At 37.2% G+C, this 22,781-nt stretch overlaps 1 protein-coding gene across 1 annotated transcript in view; it reads right to left on the bottom strand.

Annotated features, from left to right (window-relative positions):
• Positions 1–320: 320 nt before the first annotated feature.
• LOC137437801 (actin nucleation-promoting factor WAS) overlaps positions 321–22,781 on the bottom strand; it is an 86,474-nt gene continuing 64,013 nt past the window's right edge. Inside the window, exon 11 of the mRNA XM_068132439.2 lies at positions 321–1,047. Coding sequence (XP_067988540.1) covers positions 995–1,047 — 53 coding nt within the window. The 3' untranslated portion in view covers positions 321–994. The remainder of the gene's footprint in view (positions 1,048–22,781) is intronic.

Raw genomic sequence — 22,781 nt, 5'->3', positions numbered from 1 at the left:
AAAAAATGAAGATAATTATCACATGACAAATCAACAACAACAAAAAAAGGTTTCAACAAGTGCAGTCAACACAAGGAAGTCACAACAAAGGGGTAACTCAACGACATGAAGCCAAAAAGATTGACCCAGGTGTGTGTGTGTATGTGTGTGTGTGTGTGTGTGTGTGTGTGTGTGTGTGTGTGTGTGTGTGTGTGTGTGTGTGTGTGTGTCTGTGTGTGTCTGTGTGTGTATGTGTGTGTATGTGTGTGTATGTGTGTGTGTAACATTCCTTCTTTTGAGGCCTTTCAGTTAAGGCTATGCTGTAATCATGGTTCATATAATGCAAATTATTATTATTATTTATTGTTACAGTGATATAAAATTAATATGTATTTATAATCACCAGCCTAGCCAAATAAATGTACTGTAATAATTGGAATTTCTCCCAAAGCCTAACATATACTGTTCCATGCTTACCATTGTGACAACCAGCTTAGTATCTGTAGGCGATTGTAAAAGAGAAAAATATAGAAATACCTCCGAGATAGATCGACTCTATTATATCACCCACATCATACACCTTCAACATATTCTTTTAGTTAAGGCTCAGAAAGCGTGTTTTACCCGTCTTCCATGAAGCAGCAGGCCTGGCGTGACGTTTGACTAGCTGGACTTTGGAATTCGTTCAGGATGCCGGCGATAACTCTTCATCTAAAGGTACTGTGGAATATTTTACATCCATCAGCAGTCGATGCCAGTAGACGGGCCCCAACTTATCGTTAAATGCAACTACACATGAATCGCCTTACATTACCAGTGTATAAAATAAAAAAAGCAAGTGCACCACCTCAAAGTTATCCTACCATCCTGTGAATGGTGCGCTCTGCATGCTCTTTACAAATCTTCTTCTTCATGGAGGTCTAAAAGCGAATACAACTTCAAATGCAAACAACTAGTTTTGGTGCAGTTTTGTGAGCAGCACAGGCGTGTCAGAAAAATATGATGTGATGCTCTCTTAATCTTCCCATTCATCGTCGTCATCTTCATCATCATCACTATCATCTTCACCTAAACAAAAAAGCTCAAGTTAGTCAATTCAAAAGCATCTCATTCATTCTAACTGCAAAGGGTACGAAAATACCAATGTCTGTATGTCTGTCCAAACCAGAAATATGGAAACGCTCCTCGGAGAGAAAAATTATGAAGTAAAAGTTGCCTCAAATTAATCCAAACCTACGGGAAAATTATAAATCTTTCAATCGGGCCAAAAGTTGAACTCGGGCGGTGTATAGGCAACAGACCGCTGCCTTAATCCCTCCCAAAATTTTTTCTTTGCTCTTAAAAAATCTTAACAAACACATAACCTTCCATTTTCAGCTTTCAACGAGTGCAAGAATAAAAGGCTCCCTTTTTTACACCGTGGTATTTTTACCATGTGCTTCTGCTTATAGTTCGCTTATTGGTATTCCTTGCACCAAAGGTGGACGGAGGTTATGTGTTCACCCCTGTCTGTCTGCCTGTTTATTACTTGCAAAATCGAAGATTTTTCAAGTATATTGGTCGGTTGTGTTTGTGATTCTGTCTGTCTGTCTGTTTGTTTGTTTGCTTGTTTGTTTGTCACCGGCCTACAGGTCACAATTTTCAACCGATCTTCACCAAACTTCACCAAGTGGTAGAGTTGGTCAAAAGCAAGAAGCCTATTGTTTTTGGGGTCAATAGGTCAAAAGGTCAACATAGGCCAAAGGTCACCAAATTTGCTAAATTTCTAAAATCCCCAATTTTCATCCGATTGACTTGAAATTTGAAGACCACTTGCATATCTGGTCACCGAATTCAACCACCAAGTATTTTTGAGGTCAACATAGGCCAAATGGTCAACATAGGCCAAATTTCTAAAATCCTCAATTTTCATCCAATTGACTTGAAATTTGAAGAGGACTTGCATATCTGGTCACTGAATTCAACCACAAATTATATTTTAGGTGAACATAGGCCAAAAGGTCAACATAGGCCAATAGGTCAACATAGGCCAAATTTCTAAAATCCTCAATTTTCATCCAATTGACTTGAAATTTGAGGAGGACTTGCATATCTGGTCACTGAATTCAACCACCAATTATATTTGAGGTCAACATAGGCCAAAAGGTCAACATAGGCCAAATTTCTAAAATCCTCAATTTTCATCCAATTGATTTGAAATTTGAAGAGGACTTGCATATCTGGTCACTGAATTCAACCACCAAGTATTTTTGAGGTCAACATAGGCCAAATTTCTAAAATCCTCAATTTTCATCTAATTGACTTGAAATTTGAAGAGGACTTGCATATCTGGTCACTGAATTCAACCACCAAGTATTCTTGAGGTCAACATAGGCCAAATGGCCAACATAGGCCAAATGGTCAACATAGGCCAAATTTCTAAAATCCTCAATTTTCATCCGATTGACTTGAAATTTGAAGAGGACTTGCATATCTCGTCACTGAATTCAACCACCAAGTATATTTGAGGTCAACATCGGCCAAAAGGTCAACATAGGCCACATTTCTAAAATCCAAATTTTCATCTAATTGATGTGAAATTTGAAGAGGACTTGCATATCTGGTTACTGAATTCAACCACCAAGTATTTTTGAGGTCACCATAGGCCAAAAGGTCAACATAGGCCATCATGTATCATTGGAAAACTTTTGGGGGAGGGCGGATTTTGCAAGTATCGTGCTACGCATGACGTCCTCTTGTTTGTTTGTTTGTCCGTTTGTGAACAAGATATCTCAAAAAGTTGTGGACGGATTCAGACGAAATTTGGCACAGATGTAACGCATGTCACAAGGACGAAATGATTAGATTTTGGTGAAGATCCGGATCCGGCTACTAGAATTTTAAAAGTGATTCTTCACCATTGGGACATAGAGCCAAAAACGACACATAGCAGGATATCTGAAAAAATTATGGATCGATTCGGACGAAACTTGTTGGACAGGTTGTGTATGTGACAAGGAAGAAACGATTCAGTTTTGGTGAAGATATGGATCCAGCTTGTAGAATTTTTAAAATTATTCTTCACCATTGAGTGATATGGCCAACCAGGCCGAGGTTTGCTCTCTACTGAGTGCCGTTCTCGTAATTTTAATATCATGGAGCTAATGCATATTTGGCTATATATACACTGGCGCTGCCCCGGGGGGAGGTTCAGGGCGCTGCCTGGCTGGGTGAGCTTTTCCCAGCAGTGGTTTCGGCCATGACAGTAACAAAAAAACGCACAAAAAACAATGAAACAAAATTGTTTGGAAGATTTCAATTTTTTCCACCTACAATATGTACCAGAACCCCTACGCTGTCACTTTTTCCCGTGTGCCTTGTGGGGGTGAAGGGGGGAGGGAGTGTTGTACCCATGACCTGATCCTGGGTACCCCCAGCATGTCTGCAGAATTTAGTGCAGATTGACGCAGCGGTTTTTTTCTACGATTTCCAGACGTGCTCACAGTACATACAGAGCATTTCCTTGTGGGAGCGGGGGAGGGGGGATTTTTGGTGACCATGATTCGAACCTGAGTACCCCCAGCACTTGTGTAACATCAGTTGAAGGCTGGCCCAGTCGTTTTTACCCTGCGCTCGCGAAGCGAAAATCGGGGTTAAGCATTCCGTTACATACGTACGTGTGCCGTGCATATGCCGTACGTGTGCCGTACGTGTCTGCATTAAAAAAAATCATTTTCTCGGCAACTTTTGGTCCGATTGACATGAAATTTTCACCAATGGAGGGCCTCCTCCTGTTGAATATTTTAATGGATATTATGACGTCATAGGTCACGTGGTACAGGGGCCATCTTGGAAAAACGTTACATCTTCATATCTCCGAAATCATTCAATGGAAAAAATGGAAACATGGTTCATTGTCAAGTACTCACCATGAGGAATAAGATATGTTGATGATGATGTCATCGGTGCCTTAATTATGACGTCATAATTCGACAAGTACAACGCTTGATCTGATCAGTATGAAAAAAAAAATTCCTCTGCAACTGTTAGTCCAATTGGCACGAAATTTTCAGAATATGAGCAGCTCCTCCTGTGGAATTTTAAAAATGATATTTATGACGTCATAGGTTCACGTGGTACAGGCGCCATCTTGGAAAAATCGAAAAAAGTTGCACCTCTATAAGTAGTGTATGTATGTTGCTTCTGGGACACTCTCATTTTCCCATTGACTTACATGTTAATTTTTCCCCTCCCTCATTGCCCCTAAACACCTCTATTTCTCTCACCCTGTTCTTTACGAACCTTCTAACCTTTTGACATGTTATCCTTATTCATTAGACCACTTAAACAATGGTCCTTCTGTGTGAACCTGTGATCCTTCTGACCTTATGGACCTTTTAACCTTTTACTCTTAATATCATCTGGTGAATCATCTTTGGCCCACTCAAACAACGACCCTACAAATATTTGTTTATGCGTGGGAAATAATTTAATTATCTTGCCACTCCCTTCACCATCTAATATATTAACAAAAAAGATGTTTGAGTTTGGTTCTTTATTAATATATTTTAACTGAGCTAAGATAAAATGGTAAACCTCCCTCAATGTTCTTGTTTGAGCGCCTCCAGTGCCACACACTTTTTGGTAGGCTCTGCCCACCTTTTGTTAAGCTCCGTCCACTTTTTGGTAAACCCCGCCCACTTTTTGGTAAACCACGCCCACTTTTTTACTAAGCCCGCCCATTTTTGTTAAGCCACGCCCGCTTTTTCTAAGCTCCGCCCACTTTTGCTAAGTCGCACTCACTTTATAAACTCTTCAGCATTGTATCATTTCCAGGTAATACATTACATCATTTTCAGGGAATTTCCATCACAGCATTTCCAGTTAAGACACGCCCAGGTTTGCCCAGGGAATTTCCACAGGAAATGACCCACACCCAGCCCTTCTTATAAAAGGCACCGACCACACAGGCTTTTTCAAACACGCTTTCTGCTTCACTTGAGAATGGACTACTATGCCGAAATGGAATGGGATAACTTTGCTATTCCTTGGAGTCCTACTACCTGTGTAGAACTCAACCTTCAGATTGATGAACTGGACTCGAACCTCTTATCAATGGAGGTAAGTTTGTTTATTTATTTATTTATTTATTTAATTTTTTTTTTTTTTTTTTTTTTTTTTAGATGAGACTCATGTAAGAGTTAACAAAGTTTATTTTAATATTCATAGAGCTTGATTTATACAAATAAAAATATTGTATTAAATTAATACATTGTTATTTTCTTTCACAGGAAATTGTATCTGAGATACGAAATGAAAATTCTGCTTTTAACACAACTTGGGATGAAGTTATTTTTTTGTTTGAAGACATTTTGAACAACCAAGACCCCCAGAACGAGTTCTACCTTGATGACCCAGCCAAAGAGTTATACCTTGGAGATCCACAAAATCCTGAAAAAGAGTTTTACCATGATGATACTTGTTGTGAGTTATCAAAACAAAACCCACTGAACAAGTTCTACCTTGATGAGCCAGAATACAAGTCATACATTGGAGACCCACAAATTTCTGAAAATTGGGAAAGGGGAGTTCTCCCTGATGGTCCGTAGTTATACTATGTGAGACACATCATAGAAACCCTAAAAAATTGTGAAATGGGAATTCTCCCTGATGGTCCGCAGTTATACTATGTGAGACACATCATAGAAACCCTAAAAAATTGTGAAAGGGAAGTTTTCCCTGATGGTCCGCAGTTATACTATGTGAGACTTATCATGGAAACCCCCAATATTTCTGAAAATTGTGGTTCTACCTTGGGGACTTGGAAAGATGGTTATATTTTTGGAGACTCGGAATGGGGGTTTTGTTTTGATGACTCGGAATGTGATACCTATCTTGGAGGCTCAACAGGAATGTGGTTATACCTTGGGAACTTGGAAAGTTGGTTTTATTTTGGAGACTCTACCTGTGGGGTCCATCTTGGAGACTCTTTGGATTCTAAAGCAATGAACAATGTTCTTTGTTTAATGACGCTTGATTTAAGCAATATCAAGAAAGTTCGAGGAAGAAAATGCTGGAAAATTCTTTCTTCCCATTTCTACTTCTTCAAACTTGAAAGCCTTGAAAGACAGAATTGGCAGAAGAGGAAAAAAAAAAAAAATGAAATACATATTTTTAAAAAAGAAGAAAAAAAAGATTATGTTAGGGTTTGGGTGGGATTTTGAATGTGAGGGTTAGGGATGGGGTTGGGTTAGGGTTGGGATTTTGAATGTGAGGGTTAGGGTTGGGGTTGGGTTAGGGATGGGGTTGGGTTAGGGTTGGGATTTTGAATGTGAGGGTTTTTTTTTTTTTTTTTTTTTTTTTTAGTATACAAGATCGAGGCTCGTGAAAGAGCAAACATTAATCACACAAAAAGACAAACCGACACACAAAACACAAAAAACAAGGGGAGCGGCAGACAAGATGGGGAGAGAGGGGGGAGGACACAAAAGAGAGGGGGAAGAAGGGGAAGGACACAAACACAACATTTGAGAGCAGGGACATCGGGAGGACTTGGGGGGAGGTGGGAGAGGATTAAAACATATGAACACTGCAAGGACTCTGGGGTGAATTACCGGGGGTAGAAAAGATCAAGGTTTTCGATGGGGGAAGATAAGAGATGGTGGTGAACAGCTGTTTTAAAGACCTGGAGGGAGGAGTGGGATTGAGGGAGTGGGGGAGTTTGTTCCAGAGGCGGGAGAAAAGGGGAATGAAAGAGTGAAGGTGAGCAGAGAGCCTAGACTTTGGCAGTTTAACCATAAGAGGGTTGCAGGCAGATCTTGTGCGACCTGAAGGAATATTGGGGGGACAGAGCACAGAGAGAGCTGGGGGAGCAAGGCCGGAGAGGAGTCGGTAGAAGACAGAAAGACCACCAACCTGCCTGCGGTGAGTGAGTGAAAGGCCCTCGGCATTAACTACATCGCAGGAGATTCCAATGATTCTGAAAGCTTTGGCCTCAACAGCGTGAAGCCGAGCAAGGTGTGAGGCAGGAGCACCAGCCCAGAGGGGGGAACAGTATTCCATTGAGCTGCGGATGAAAGCCTTGTATGTGGTGAGGAGCTCAGGTGTGCCAAGGAAGGACTTCGCACGACGGAGGATGCCCAGTCGGCGACTGGCTTTGGAGGCCAGCTTGGAAATGTGGTTTTCCCAAGAAAGATCATGGCAGATAGTGAGACCCAAAAGCTTGAGCGACAGAACTTCTTGGAGAGGATTGTTGAGAAAGTAGATGGGAGGGTTGTCCAGTCGGTCCTTTTGGAGAGACATTGTAAGAGTGTGAGATTTGTCAGGATTGAAAGACATGTTCCACTTGTTTGACCAGTCTGTGATTTTGTCCAGGTCTGCAGAGAGTGAGGAGGCTGCAGACTGCCGATCTGAGGGATGGGGAATGGAGCGACAGAGAGTAGAGTCGTCAGCAAAGAGATAGAGAGGATTTTCAAGAGAGTCAGAGAGATCATTGATGAAGACCAGAAAAAGCACAGGGCCCAGAACACTACCTTGGGGAACTCCAGCCTGAACAGGAAGAGGAGATGAGAGAAACCCATTCAGGGCCACACGTTGACTACGACCAGAGAGGAAGTCCGCCAGCCATGCGTGGAGATTTCCATGGATACCAAAGGAGGAGAGTTTGGAGAGCAGAGCAGGGTGCCAGACCGTATCGAAGGCACGTGAAATGTCAAGGGAGACAGCTCTAATTTCCTGTTTGGCGTTGAGGACCTCCATCCATTGTTGAGAAAGCAGAAGCAGCATGTCCAGAGTAGAGTGACCAGGTCTGAAACCAAATTGATGATCAGAGATCAAGCCATTGGAGAAGAGGAAAGATTTAATATCTGAAGCAATGATGGATTCCATGACTTTGCTGATAATTGGGAGAAGGCTGATTGGTCTGTAGTTGCTGGGATCTGTTTTTGCACCTTTTTTGTGCAAAGCGGTGATGTTGGCTGATTTCCAAGCAGATGGCAGATGACCTTGAGCAAAAGAGAGGGTGAAGAGAACAGAAAGAGGGAGTGAAAGAGCAGAAGAACATGATTTTAGGACCCGTGGGCTGATGCCGTCAGGACCCGTTGCAGAATCAGAGTCGAGGGTTGACAGAAACTTTTCCACCTTGTCAGGAGGAAAGGACACAGAGTCCAGGAGCAGCTGGGTACGACTGGGTACGGTGGGTACAGAGAGGGATGGGTTTGGGACACAAGATTTAGAGGCAAACACAGAGTTGAGGCATTCAGCTTTTTCACGTGCGGAGTCAGCCGTTAAGCCGTTTGAGGGGAGGGAGGGGATGGAGGGGGAACAAACACCAGAAACAGATTTGACCAGACGCCACCATGATTTGGAAGAGGGAGACAGATAAGAGAGTTCGGTCTTGAGAATGGTGAGATATTGTTTCCTGGCTCTCCTGAGGGTGGACACACACTTGTTTCGGGCTTTGTGAAAGGAAATGAGATTTCCTTCCGTTGGATTTGCTTTCCAGGAGACGAAAGCAAGTTGTTTCAGGGCAACAGCCTCACCACAAGATTCCGTGTACCATGGACGGGAGGAAGGGTATGACAACTGAAGACGAGATGGTATAAATCTGTGCATGAGAGAGAGCAATTTACTTTGAAAGAATTCCCAGGATGAGTTGATGTCAGAGGCGGTAGAGATGGGAGACCAGTCCAGATGATTGATGGCTGCTTGAAGACCGTGCCAGTTGGCCTGAGTGAAATGCCAGACTCGTCGACGCTGAGGAGGCTCTCTGAGAATGGTCAGAGAGATGTCCACTTTGACAAGCACATGATCAGATGAGCCGATTGGAGCAGAAGAAGAGCAGCAGACATTTTCAGGGAAGTTTGTCATAACCAAATCCAGAAGAGAAGATGCTCCGTTGACTGAGATCCGGGTCGGGAAATTGACAGATTGTGTCAGTCCCAGTGAGTCGCAGAAGTCCTTTGCTGAAGAGCCATGGCTGGTGAGAGAGGTACCCACACCCAGCCAACTGGCATGGTGACAATTGAAATCACCACATATGAGGAAGAGAGAGTTGGGATGGGTAGATAGAAGTTGGTCCATATTATCAGACAGTGAGATGTAGATGGAGTCATCGCTGATTGGTGGACGGTACAACACACATATGAACAAAAGGTGGGAGCGAAGGGGAAGCCGTAGCCAAAGGTATTCCTGGGGGTGAGGTGGAGAGAGGGCAGTGGAGGGCGAGTGAGGAAGAGAGTTTTTTATAAAGATAGCAACCCCACCTCCAGGACGAGGCTCAGGTCTATCATACCGGAGGAGGGAGTAACCTGGGAGAGATACCAAGGCATCAGAGACATCATGAAGGAGGAAAGTTTCTGTTAAGCAGATCACATCTGGTTTGTCAGAAGCAACCTGTATGGAGAGGTCAGTCAAGTTTGAGCGAAGGCCCCGGATGTTTGAGGTCCATACCGTTAATGAAGAGGAAGGGGGAGCATCGGGTCCAGAACAGGGGGGGGGGGGGGAGGGGTAGGGTAAGATGTGGAAGAGGAGGAAGAGGTAGGGAGAGCTGTTGAAGGTGTGTCAGAGATTTCAGAATAGCTTGGAGAAAGGTAAGAATGGGGCAGACAAAAGGTTTGATGGAGATTGGGTGAGGCACAGTGATGTGTTATTTGAGGAGGGGGAAGAGCAAGGCAGGAGGTTTGGGGAGATGAAGGTGAAAGTTGGAAGGAGGAAGAAGCAGGGAGGATGCTTTGAGGAGGAGGGGTGAGAGGGGAGTCTAGGAGGAGAGGAGCGAGGGAGAGTCTCGGAGGGGAGGGGTGTGGGGTGAGTTTAGGAGGGAGGGGAGGGAAGGGGCAAGGGGGGAGATTTGAAAGGGATGGGTGATGGGGAGGATTTGGAGGGGAGGGGTGAGATTGGATTTTGAAAAGTGTACGATTCATGGGAAACGAACATTTTTTGCAAAATGAGTTTGAGACCTTCGAGTCAAAAATACGTTTGAGGACACTGGAGGAGGGATGGAGTTCTGGATAGTTTATGGAATGTATAAAGGAGGAACTGTAAGAGATGGTATTATATATATTTTTTGGAATGAATAGATTTGGTGAGCAAGACGAAAGCATCCTTTTGTAGGAAAAGAAGAAAAGGGTGTTATAATATATGAGAGAAAATAGTTGTTCAGGGGAGAGATTATACATTTCTAACCGCGTGATCGCGAACGAAGAACGAACGAACAAAAAGAACAACAAATAAACGAATAAGACCTGGGAAGGAAATATTTTTTGGGTTTTTTTTTTTTTTTTTGTGAGTACAGATATTGAACAAGGAGGTACGGGGTGAACGACTGGTACGAAACAGAGAACGAAAATAATTTCAGCGCATTCGACGAATCGCTGAGAGAAAAACAAACCACAAGGTCTGAGACGGTACGGTAGTCTAAGCCTACGAGTACTAGGCCGCAGAATACTCGATACCATTAACCGACGATTGTGTATACATGAACGAAAAATTAGCACCGAAAATTTTCCAAAAGATACGCTGTAGGTACATACACCGAAAGATAGATACAGTCTCGACAAAACACAATTGAGAAATATCACTTAGCTTCGAAAGCGTGAGCGCATGGAGCAGCTTCGAAAAGACGTGACCTCGCCGTGATCTCCAAGGGTTGGGGTTGGGTTAGGGATGGGATTGGGTTAGGGTTGGGATTTTGAATGTGAGGGTTAGGGATGGGTTGGGGTTGGGTTAGGGATGGGGTTGGGTTAGGGATGGGGTTGGGTTAGGGATGGGGTTGGGTTAGGGATGGGGTTGGGTTAGGGATGGGGTTGGGTTAGGGATGGGGTTGGGTTAGGGATGGGTTGGGTTAGGGATGGGGTTGGGTTAGGGATGGGGTTGGGTTTGGGATGGGGTTGGGTTAGGGATGGGTTTGGGTTAGGGATGGGGTTGGGTTAGGGATGGGGTTGGGTTAGGGTTTGTATATTATTATGACTCACTCACACATACACAAAAGTTAAGCCCCAACTGGAAAGTTGAGGGATTCTGTGTTTGGGGTTCACAGATTTAAAAACGTATCCCCATTATACACACACAAAAGTTAAGCCCCAACTGAAAAGTTGTGGGATTCTGTGTTTGGGGTTCACAGATTTAAAAACGTATCCCCATTATACACACACAAAAGTTAAGCCCCAACTAAAAAGTTGTGGGATTCTGTGTTTGGGGTTCACAGATTTAAAAACGTATCCCCATTATGCACACACAAAAGTTAAGCCCCAACTAAAAAGTTGTGTGATTCTGTGTTTGGGGTTCACAGATTTAAAAACGTATCCCCATTACATTTTATTTATTTATTTATTATTTTCAAGGGTATTATCTGCTTACTTGTGTTTTTTGTAATTCTTGTGAGTAAAATGAACCCAAGATTTCTTCTCCATTTAAATCATATAATTTGTAGGTCCAAGGGACTGTATCCATTACATCAATGATTTTAAATAATTCACGAGTCCATTTTTGTGTATAACCTTTCTCAAAATGACTTTTCCATTTGTATATTCTTACAATATCACCAACTTTAAACTTGGGCTTTCTCAAATTAATCTCCTTTTCATATTCTAATTTTGTAAATGTTTCCGATGGTTTTGATTTTGTTGATGAATAAATAAAATAAAAAACACCTTTAGAGGCCATTTTTCCCCGCAAGCGGGGGTTGGCCTTTTTCGGGAAGCGTGGTAGTTGTTGTTTTTCGGTCCCCTTTTTGAAGCAATGTTTTACGGCCGGATGCCCTTCCTGACGCCAACCCTTTTTGCCGCCTTTAACGACAAGCAGGGAATTACCAGTGAACTGGTACTCAATTAGCCGACCTCGGAAGGATGACAGGCTGAGTCAACCCCCCTGGCGTTAATTCAGCGATCGACCGGGTTTCGAACCCAGGATCCTAGGATCCTAAGCTGACACCCTAGCCGCTAGCCCAACACCAGGATTTGTTGATGAATGAACTGTATTATTGTAATTATCTACAATATCCTGAATTAAATACACCCATTTTTGAGAACCGAGTTGTGTGAATTTTTTATATAGTCTCTCTTTCAAAGTACGATTAAAACGCTCAATAACAACTGCTTTTCCTTCATTAAAGGTGCTGTATAATTTAATACCCTCCCCTTTAAGAAATTTCATAAATATTTTGTTATAGAACTCTGTTCCCTCATCGGTCCATAACTTCTTTGGTTTCCTTTTATTTCTATCAAATATTAGCTTAAAGGCTAACATTAAAGTATTACCTCTCTTGTTTTTCAAAGGAACAACCCAGGCAAATCTACTCCTCAAATCAATAACGGTTAAAGCATACCTGTATCCCTTATCATTATTTAGTTCGATTAAATCAGCGGACCATATGTGGTCAGTGTATTTAGAATAAACTTTCCTTCTTTTAAACTTTGTGATTATAGGTTTATGTAATTCATTAGCCAAAAGCTCCTCAGTCTTGATAACATCATTGGAGTTTAATCGTTTTTTGGGAAATAACCAAGACCAAGTTTCAATTTAACACTTATCATTTTTTTCACAATAAACCTATCAACTTTCTCTCTCAATGTCGGATTTCGTATCAAGGACAAATTATACAACATTTCTCTGTCTGCTTCATGTTTTTCATCTAATGTAGTGGTATTCCCATAAGCAATATCATGCTTCATACACACTTCATCAACCCTATTTATAGGTTTAGACCAAGGTTTAGGATTGTCAGCCTCATCTAATCTTTTATCCAAGTTTGTTCCTGGACCACAGAAAGAATACCCTGGAAGGTGTAATTCCCCTGGAATTCCAGTTGTTGTAAATTTACTTCCTGACAGAAACTTTTGTATGTCTCCTCCACTTTTAGGAGAGATGAATTGTCACTTTTTAGAGCCACACACTTGACATATTCCTTTTTGATAAACTCTATTATTTTTAGCTTTAACATAAGAGATATTTTTAGATTTAGTTTTCTTTTTACATTTGAGACAATAACTCATATTTATTTATCAGAAAAATTCCGACAGATTATCAAAACCTTTTTGGTTTTTAACATATACATTTCGATCTTTATTTTTAAAACATAAAGAATCCTAAGGAATGCCTTCACTCTCTCCTCCATTTATTTACAAATAAAACTAACTAAAGTCAATTACACCGACATCATCAACCACATAATCTTTTCCTTCTTCTTCTTCTTTATCCCCACTTTCTCGTTTAAATCTCCTCCCTGAAACTGAAGACATTGACGTCGTTATTCTTGAAAATAATATTTTCATTAGACTTCTCATTTCTTTATTTTCCTCCTCAGTGCGTTGAGTTTGATTTATTTGCTGTAATACCTTCAATCTTTTATTAATCTCACTGATTTCCATCTTTTTATATTTTTCCTCCCTTTCTCTTTGCTCCCTCTCCTCCTTCTCTCTTTTCTCCCTTTCCTCCCTCTCTTCCTTCTCTCTTTTCTCCCTTTCCTCCCTCTCCTTTTTCTCCCTTTCCTCCTTCTCCTTTTTCTCCCTTTCCTCCTTTTTCTTTTTCTCCCTTTCCTCCTCCTTTTTCGCCCTTTCCTCCTTCTCCTTTTTCTCCCTTTCCTCCTTCTCCTTTTTCTCTCTTTCCTCCTTCTCTTCTTCAACTCCTTCCTCATCCCTTGCTACCCTTGAGTTTGAACCCCAAAGAATATTATACATATACTCATCTGGATTTTGAGATATTCTTGTATCAATAATTATTTTTCTCATAATAGGATACCAATAAGATTTGTTGACGATTTCTAAAAGAGTTTTATATTTCATAACTTTGAGAAGTTCATTTTTATTTAATACTTTAAACAAGTCTCTATTTGTGGGTTTAACAATATCAGTATAAGGCCAGTTTTTTATGACAAAATTCCCATGTATATGCTCCAAATCATAAGGTATGTAATACCGAGCACCCTTTTCTTGTAGGTATCCTTGAATACAAAAATTATAATTCTCTTGTAGTCTTCTTCCTGCCATTTATGTATCAGAAATATATGTGAGATTAATATTATGACAGGTAATACCACCCCATCTTTCCACTACCAAATCGGTTTGTATTCCTCGGCTTTCTATCCTTATCTCATGACCTTCCTTCTTTGTCATGCTAACCATCGCTATACTATCATATATTTTTCTTTTCTTAAAACCATGTATTTGTTGTTTATTAATTGTACTTCCACATAAATCCATATCCTCACCAAGTGGATAATATTCTTCTTTACGAGACTGATTCAAATCATGTAGGTCTTCTATGTTTATTGAAAAAGACCAATTATACCCTAAATCAGGCATATCGTACCCCCATTTATTAATTCGCATATTAACTATATGTCCTTCTTTATAAAATTCAATTGTAAGCAGGTAGTTAAATTCAATGAGGAAAGGTGTATGGTCAGTATAACCAGGTGTTGTGGTTGTAAATTTTACTTGTTTAACAAAACGTGCTGTTTTCTTTAAAAATATATATTGTGATAAATCACTAAATCTAATTAAGTCATTTGCATCTGTAGGGTTTGGATAATTGATTAATTTATAAGTATTCTTCATATTAATATTTTTACTTACACTATATTTTTGTCGTTCAGCCTGTGCCTTTGTATAATAATTTGATAAATCAATATCCTGAGAGGATTTTCTAAAGATAGAACCATCTTTTCCAACATAAGTCATTTATATTAGATTAAAAATAATATCATAAAAATTTTCATTATTGTTGAGTTGAAATAATACATATAAACATAATTGACCACAACATTTAGAATTAATTTCTTGAACTTGAAATGTTTGATAAACACCATTCTGTAAGAATTGTATTACTTCAACAGGTGGTGGCATACCATAACTATCAAAATAATATTTATCCTGACTATTATGAATACAAACCCAATGAGAACCATTCTGTGTGTCTAAATTCATAATAATATTCTTTGTATTCTTATTTATATGTATTAATTCATCTCTCATACAAATAACCACATTATCAATTTTTAGTGTTTTACAATACTTAGTAAGTTCTATATTTGACGTTGTATTCTTTCCAAATTGTTTAAACCATTTATCCATTTATTTATGAGAAAGATACAATCCATTACCCCGTTTAGTTAGTTTAACACCCGCTTGAGCGATAGAGGAAAGCATATCTCTAACCAACAATCTAGCTTTATCAGGTAGACTTTCAAGTTTTTGAGCAAAATCTACAATTACACCACTTCCACTAATTTGTTTCTCCAACTCCTTGTTATGTCTTTCCAATTCTTTTTGAGCTTTTAGTTGTGCCTTCCTTTCGTTAGCAGTTTTTACCGCTGCTGAAATACCACCAGTCAATGCTCCCGCCGCACTTAAACCAGCAAATAAAGGAATTAGAAACGGGAGAAATCCTCCTCTTGACTCGTCTATTGAATATTTCTTTAACATAGGTTTTGTCATTTTAATTTTAAGTGAACCAGTATCATTTAGTGTTTTTACTTGTGTGTGTGTGAGTAAAACATCAATTCTTACAGCTCCTTTTCTTTGAATTGTATTAACATTAATAATACAAGGCTTTTGATTTTGAATACAAGATGTTAATTTATTAAGATTGATTTGATTAACATATACCCCAACCATTTATTTATGAGAAAAAACCTATGTGATATTAATCATAACACCATTATCTGTATTAATCTGTAATTCTGTTTCCTCCAAAAGCAAACAATATGCATTAACCTCTTCACTCTCCCCTCTTTCAATGTATAGAGAAGTATCCACTCGATTAGACTTTATAGTTTCCTTTTGAGAACTCAGGTCAATTGCGTAGATTGTATAAAGTTTTTGAAACGCAACCATATCCAAAATAGGATCATTATTACCATTACTTTCACACACCTTTTGGTAGGACTTGTAGGCTTCCGCATAATCATTTTTTTCCCAATCAATTTCCAATCTATCTCGCGGATAAAATGTGCCATCAAGAGAAACCCGAAGTTGTTTCACTTTAGCATTATCACTCAGCGCATTATTCTTATTAGTACTGTCCTCTCCATCTGGTTTTTTAAAAATGAGCCAGAGGTATCGTGGCTTTCCTTGAAGAACACCCAAATTCCAAGTGTAGGTAGTGTGTTCCAGTTTAACGTGTTGACATCTTCTTTTAAGGTATGATACATTTAGCGGTTTCTTTGAGTTAAGTCTTCTATTTAACATCTCTTCCGTTTTAAGATTAGGAGTATATTCACTGATATACCAACACAAATCATTAATAACAAATTTATTGTTGTCTCCAAAAGCATTTTCAACCCCAAAAAGCAACCTATTTACATCATCATTCCTTTGTAGTTGAAATCTAATTTTAAGACCATACAAAACTTTGTCATAATCACAAAATCCAAATATACCTTTCAGAGGTACTGCTACGGTAAAACTATTCTCTGGTTTTGTGTCATCATTATACATTGCCTTCCTTTGACTATAACCAGGGTCTGTGTTTGTACCCGTTGACATATCAGGAATAAAACCTTCAACAGCTCCCTTACCCATTCTATCACCAAACGAATATAGTGTAAATTTCATCATTTCAGATGTAGCAGAGACATAATCAACCGCTTCAACCTCTTGTGTTCCAATATACAGGCGAACACTATCAAACATTTTCCAGAAGAAATCATTTACGAGTGTAGCATGAGTATTATTCGCAGCCTTAGTGAATTTAAATTTACACAGCAAGAAACTATCAGCTATATTCAAGTAAGTTTGTTGATTATTTATTTCAAAACTTTTTGTTCCGTTTGAATTCCAGTCTGTTCCTGTTATAGCATTTACCTTAAAATAGTCTTCCTTTTTTGTGGAGTTTGAAATGATAATTGTATCATCCAAATCATAGATACTATCAATCGCTTCCATACTTGTATTTATATAGTATTAAAATCGTTGAAACCCTGACCCAAGTATTTTAATGATTTTTTGTCGTTCTTGTGAAGATAGTTGAGTTTTACCTTTTTTTATTTCTTTGATTGCTTGTAATTTATGAGACTCCTTTTGAGCATCTTTTATACTCTTTATAGCACCCGCAACGGAGCCCACGGCAGAAGCAGTTGAACCAATTAGGTCTTTATGTTTAAGGATGGTTGAACCAATACCCATTAGAGTATCAATTATCCCATCTCCTTTATTTCGAAATTGATGACCTACACCTCGTTGTCTCTTAGGTTTATAGTATCCTTTACCCACATACCTTGTATAGTATGGTGAAAGGTACATGCCCTCCCCTATAATTATTTTATATTTTCCCAACTCATGTTTTCTCACAATAACCATTATTTATTTATTGAAAAACTTCACGTAGGTGAATTCTGATGGATATAATTTCATCATTAAAGGATATCATACGATTATCTTGGTCGGTTATCCTAAAATTTACTCTGTATATGGTTTTTCCTGACACAGGTAAATAGACAAGATTTTTTGGTTCCATATTAAATTTATAACCAATCCGGGTTGAGTATGCACTGAATGAAAATATTGTATTTGTTCTTATTCCATCGTTATAAGCACCATCAATCAAATCACAATGAATTAATACTGAATTTATACCGGAGGATATTTGGATAACATTATCACTGTAAAACGTCCCGTTATTTTCAATCTTTTTTGAAGAGAAACCCAATAGCTCTCTAAACGAATTTTCAATCGTGAAATCAACTTTATAATTATTTTTAAGTTTAATAGTTGATTTTGAAGTGTGTTTTTGAATATCTATTACAATATTTTTTGGTTCATCACCTTTTTCTTTCATAAGGCGAGAGACTTCTGAAGATATTTGAGAAATCTCGTAAGCTCCAGGTGAAACGGTTATAGTTTTATATCCACTTCCTGGATTATAACTAAACTTGTTGTTTTTCTCTGTGATATTAAAAAGGGTATTGTAAGTTTCCATTGACAACAAAGATGCCTCATATGAGGTAAGGGGGTCAAGTTGTAGTGGGTAAGGGAATGAAGCTGTGTAATCGCTCGTTGTGAAATTAAAACTAAGAATTGTGCTTCTCATCTTATTTAATATCTAATAAAATATCTTTGTATTGACATTTATTAATTATTTTCATGTTCATCAACTGATCTAAAATGGCTGAGGATTCATTAAAACAATTGTTGTTTTCAGCCTTCTTACTACCTAACAACAATAATAGCCTATTAACTAATTGTGATGGGTCATTTGGAAGAAAACTAACACCCGAACCAAGCTTACTTAAAGCATCAATAATATGTTTCTCCTTCTCATTCTTCTTACTTTTACCAGCAACAGAAACTCCATAATCAAGTGCATTTAGCAACTCAATATATACCCTATCTTCCTCTCTTTCCATATCAAGTGGTTCCTCAAAATATTTTGAACCGCTGAATCCGGGGTTTGTTAGAAGAAACATTAATCTTGGAGTTAATTTAACATTTGGTTGAGTAGAACTCAAGAACATCAATTCATCATTAAATATCAATACCTTTTCTTCCACAAGATGGAACACTGCTGGTTCTTCTGTTGGAATGAGACCTGCTCTGGTTTTTGAATCTGCCAAATATTCATTGTTTTGAAGAGCTTCCACTACATAATTAGGGGGTTGATTTACCTCCTCAAGTTTCTGAAATAATTCTTCATCATTATATTCTAATTTTCCAAGTTCTTGTTTTGTTATCTGACTAAAATCTTTGAGCATTTGAAGTTTTTTTGGAGTAAATTCTACCGTGGGAACTGTAGGGTGTTGAGTTTTTAAAAGCGGTTTAAAAACTTTCTCTTGTTTTCTTTCAAAGGCTTCTTCACCAGTTAGTTTATGTCTCCGTTTCTTCTTTATCTCTTCCTGTTGCTTTACAACTTTTGAAACCAACTCTTGATGTTCTTTAAACTTTCTTGCTCTTTCTTCGGTATTCATTTTCTGTATTTATTTATTGAAAAATATCATTTAATGAATTGTAAAGGTCAATGGGAAAATTTTCCTTTTCTTTGTCATTATAGTAAATGTGTTGAAATAAATCCTTTTCTTTAAATATTTCATCAAATTCTTTATTGGTATTAATACGAGTTGTTATTTCTTCTTCACTAATACTTGTATCTCTGCTTTTCATACGTTTGCGTTGAGTCTCCTCATCGATATCAAAACCGAATGATAAAATCTTAACTCCATCACCACACAATTGTTTAATAATTTGTCTCATTCCTTCAGGATTAGTTTCTAAAATCCCAAGACCATTAGATTTTACTTTATTTAACTCACTCTTACAATGTGAATATTTTGTAGAACCAAGAGAGACCTCCTCAAATATTTGACCTTCGTTCCTCAATCGCATATGTTCCTCCATTGAAATGTAGTAATAATCTTTCCCTTCTACTTCTCCTGGTCGCTTTGCTCTGGTTGTAGTACTCACAAAACGATTCATAGGGTGTTTTAAAAAAAAACTTACAATCTTTTCATTTTTACTATTCAAGAGTTTAGATTTATGAAAGTTCTTTCCAGAAGCAGATTTACCCACCAGGTTAATAATAATTGTTGTCATTTATATATGTAATTATGTTTAAAATAAAAATACATCCTTTAATATCTCATCTTGTTTCACAACAATATATTTATATTTTCCAATCGTGTGTTTCATATAATTTTCAAATTCTTTTTTACTACATAACGTAGAGCAATTATCTCTCCAAAAATTATTTACATCTATTGAATTTAACTTAAATAAAATAAAAGTATTAGCATTGTTTCTTATTGAGCGTCGAGGGAGTTGAAAATATGACTGACTAAGATAAATACAATTACAAGAAGAATGTCTCCCTCTTGTATAGTAGCTATCCATTACTGTTTGGTTTCTCTCATTAACACAATCATCAAAGATGACGAGGTTCTTTTTTGATTTATCTAAATCTTGAGGTGAAGGTATATCATCCGTATTATCACTGAGAATACAAGTTATGGGTTTTGGTTTAGGTTTCTGTGTATCACAAAATAGTTGTATTATATCCTCAATGTTATAATCATTTAGTTTGTTTTGAAGTTTAAATAAACCGATAATGTCTTCCTTTTTAAGACCTGCATTAAAACCCTGTGAGAGTAGTTGATACTCGGGTTGAAAACTTGACTTCGTAAAAATTATTAAATTATCATAATCTAAAAAGTTGGGGGTAAGGAGCATCTTTAAAAGCAAACAGGTTTTTCCACATCCACTTGAACCAACTATTAGACATCTCAATGAATTTGGAATGTTTTTATGGTTATTAAATTTTATCTTATTTTCCCAAACGGGTAAAAAATCATTCATTTATATATTTGGAAAACAAGTCATCCAACTTTTTTTGAGCTATTTTAGAAACTCTATATTTTATCCTGAGTTCGGGTTTAATTTCAAAATAATTCATTATTTTATTTATGTAGTATCTTGTATTAACATTTCCATTAAAATTATTTTGAATAATAAATATCATTAAACCCTTATACATTTCCTCAATACAAAGAGTCTCTTTCCTTGTAAGAAATGGTGTATTATCACCATAATACTTAACATTCATCTCTCTTATTAATCTTGTAAAGTAATTCATTTTTGGTTCTAATTTAAAAGAGTTATATGTTTTTTTATATTTCTTATTATCATTAATTAGAATATAATCACAGAATAAACATTGTTTATATGAATCCTCATCATTAAGCCCCACTCTATCACAAGCCGAACAATTCTCTAATTTATCATATGGAGAGTCTGGAAATTCTAAATATCCTTCAGAACTTATCATATTTATGTGGTAAATTTTTACTTAAACTAAATGCAAGTTTATTCATTAATAAATACAATGTTTCAAAGCACAAAAGACAAATTTCAATCAATCTCTACTTCGGTGAGAGATATAGAAAAATATGTCAAAGATGTTAAATTGAACAAAGATAAATATGGAAATTTTTGGGTAAAACCAGTTATGGAAAATAACATGAGCCCCTCTATTTCATTTAAAGGAAGAGCTCTAACTATACCTGGAAAGACATCCATTAAAGTAAATCTAACAAAAGTTTCTCCTCTACTCCTGGCAATTTATTCAAAGCTTGAAAAAGTGATTGACCACAATACTTTGAAAAAGAATGATAAGACCATCAACAATACTCGTGGAGAAATTTGTATTTACTTTAATAATCCAAAGGGTGTAGATCTAAGTAAAATGAATGATGTTAATATTTCTGGTGAAATGTCATTTCGTTCTATGATAGTTAGAGATTATTTAAAGATAACTTTTGATATTAAAAATGTAGAGATTGAATCCGTTAATGAAAGAAAGTATATTGGTATAGATGGAAAGGTTTTTTCTGCTAATTAAATATGAGTCATTACAGCAGTGAAGATTTTACTATTTCATTGAACTCGGACGATGGTGATGATAGTATTTCATTGAACACAGATGATAGTTATGATACTAATAGTTTGTGCTCAAATGATAGTTATGAGAGTAGCTTTATTGATGACTCTGAGTATGATTCTGAGTATTCATGTGATAGTTATGACTTAGATGATTCTGAGTGAAAAAGTGTTTTAGTTTAAGCACAGCGATATATATAAAACGGAGCTGTAAAGCTCAAAAGTGTTTTATTTTAAGCACAGTGATATATATAAAACACCACGTTTTCTCATGCTATAAATATGGTTTATTGTGATACTTGCGAGAAGGAAGTAAAATATTATAAACAACATATTCTCACCGCAAAACATACATACAACATTCTTAACAAACTTTCCCCTCTTCCACCTAAAACAAAACATTGTAAGGTCTGTAAAACAACCATCCTCAAGAAGGGGTTTAAAGCCCATCTTAAAACTAACAAACACTTGTCAAAATTGTTTACTATTAAAAATACTGATGGTGCTTTCAAAAGACATATCAGGATTCGAATCTTTAACTTCAAACCTCCCGAACCAAAGTCTATAGTTGATGCTGTAGAAATAGTCAAACCTGCTGTTCAAACATTGATTGAAAAAACACTAAAAGAAATGAAACCACTTAAATTTTATATGGGGGTAAAATTAGAAATGACAAAGGATAAAGGAGTTATAGATACACCATACATGAGAACTGAGCCACACTTTATATCTTCATATCAAGATTTTAAAACATCAGGAGTCTATGATGAACTTATTAAACAAGAGCAAGATGTGGATAATTCAATCGTAGGAAGTGGATTCAATATAGGAAAAATTATTTACATAGACATTCATATTCTTAAATCAGATCCTCTAAAAGCTTCTTCTTACATTGATTTACCCAGTGTTATCAAAAATAGAAAAGCAGTTATCAATATCAAAAATAAAGACAATAAATGTTTTCTCTGGTCTATTTTAGCACACTTACATCCTCCACATTTTCATGATGAAAGAGTATCTCATTATAAAAAAATATGAGAATACATTAAATACGAAAGATCTAAAGTTTCCGATGACTTTAAATGATATTCCTAAATTTGAAAAGATGAATAATTTATCAGTTAATGTTTATGGTCTAACAGAAACAAACAACATTCAGGTTTTAAAGCTTTCTGACAATTGTAAACAAACTCATATTAATCTTCTATATTTTAATTCAGAGGAAAATTCACATTATACATACATCAAAGATATTACAAAATTAATAAAACCACAAGTATGTAAAAGAACAAATAAAATATATATTTGTATGCATTGTCTTAACTTCTTCCATACACAAGAAAGATTAGATAAACATTCAAATTATTGTGGTGAACATAAATCAACGGTAATCAACATGCCTAAAAAAGGCTCAAAGATCACATTCAAAGATGAAAAGAAAACAATAAAACATCCATTTGTTAT

This window comes from Myxine glutinosa (genome assembly GCF_964187855.1).
Source record: "Myxine glutinosa chromosome 12 unlocalized genomic scaffold, kmMyxGlut1.1 SUPER_12_unloc_1, whole genome shotgun sequence".
NCBI classification, from domain to species: Eukaryota; Metazoa; Chordata; class Myxini; order Myxiniformes; family Myxinidae; genus Myxine; species Myxine glutinosa.
This window is presented reverse-complemented; position numbering and strand designations above follow the sequence as displayed.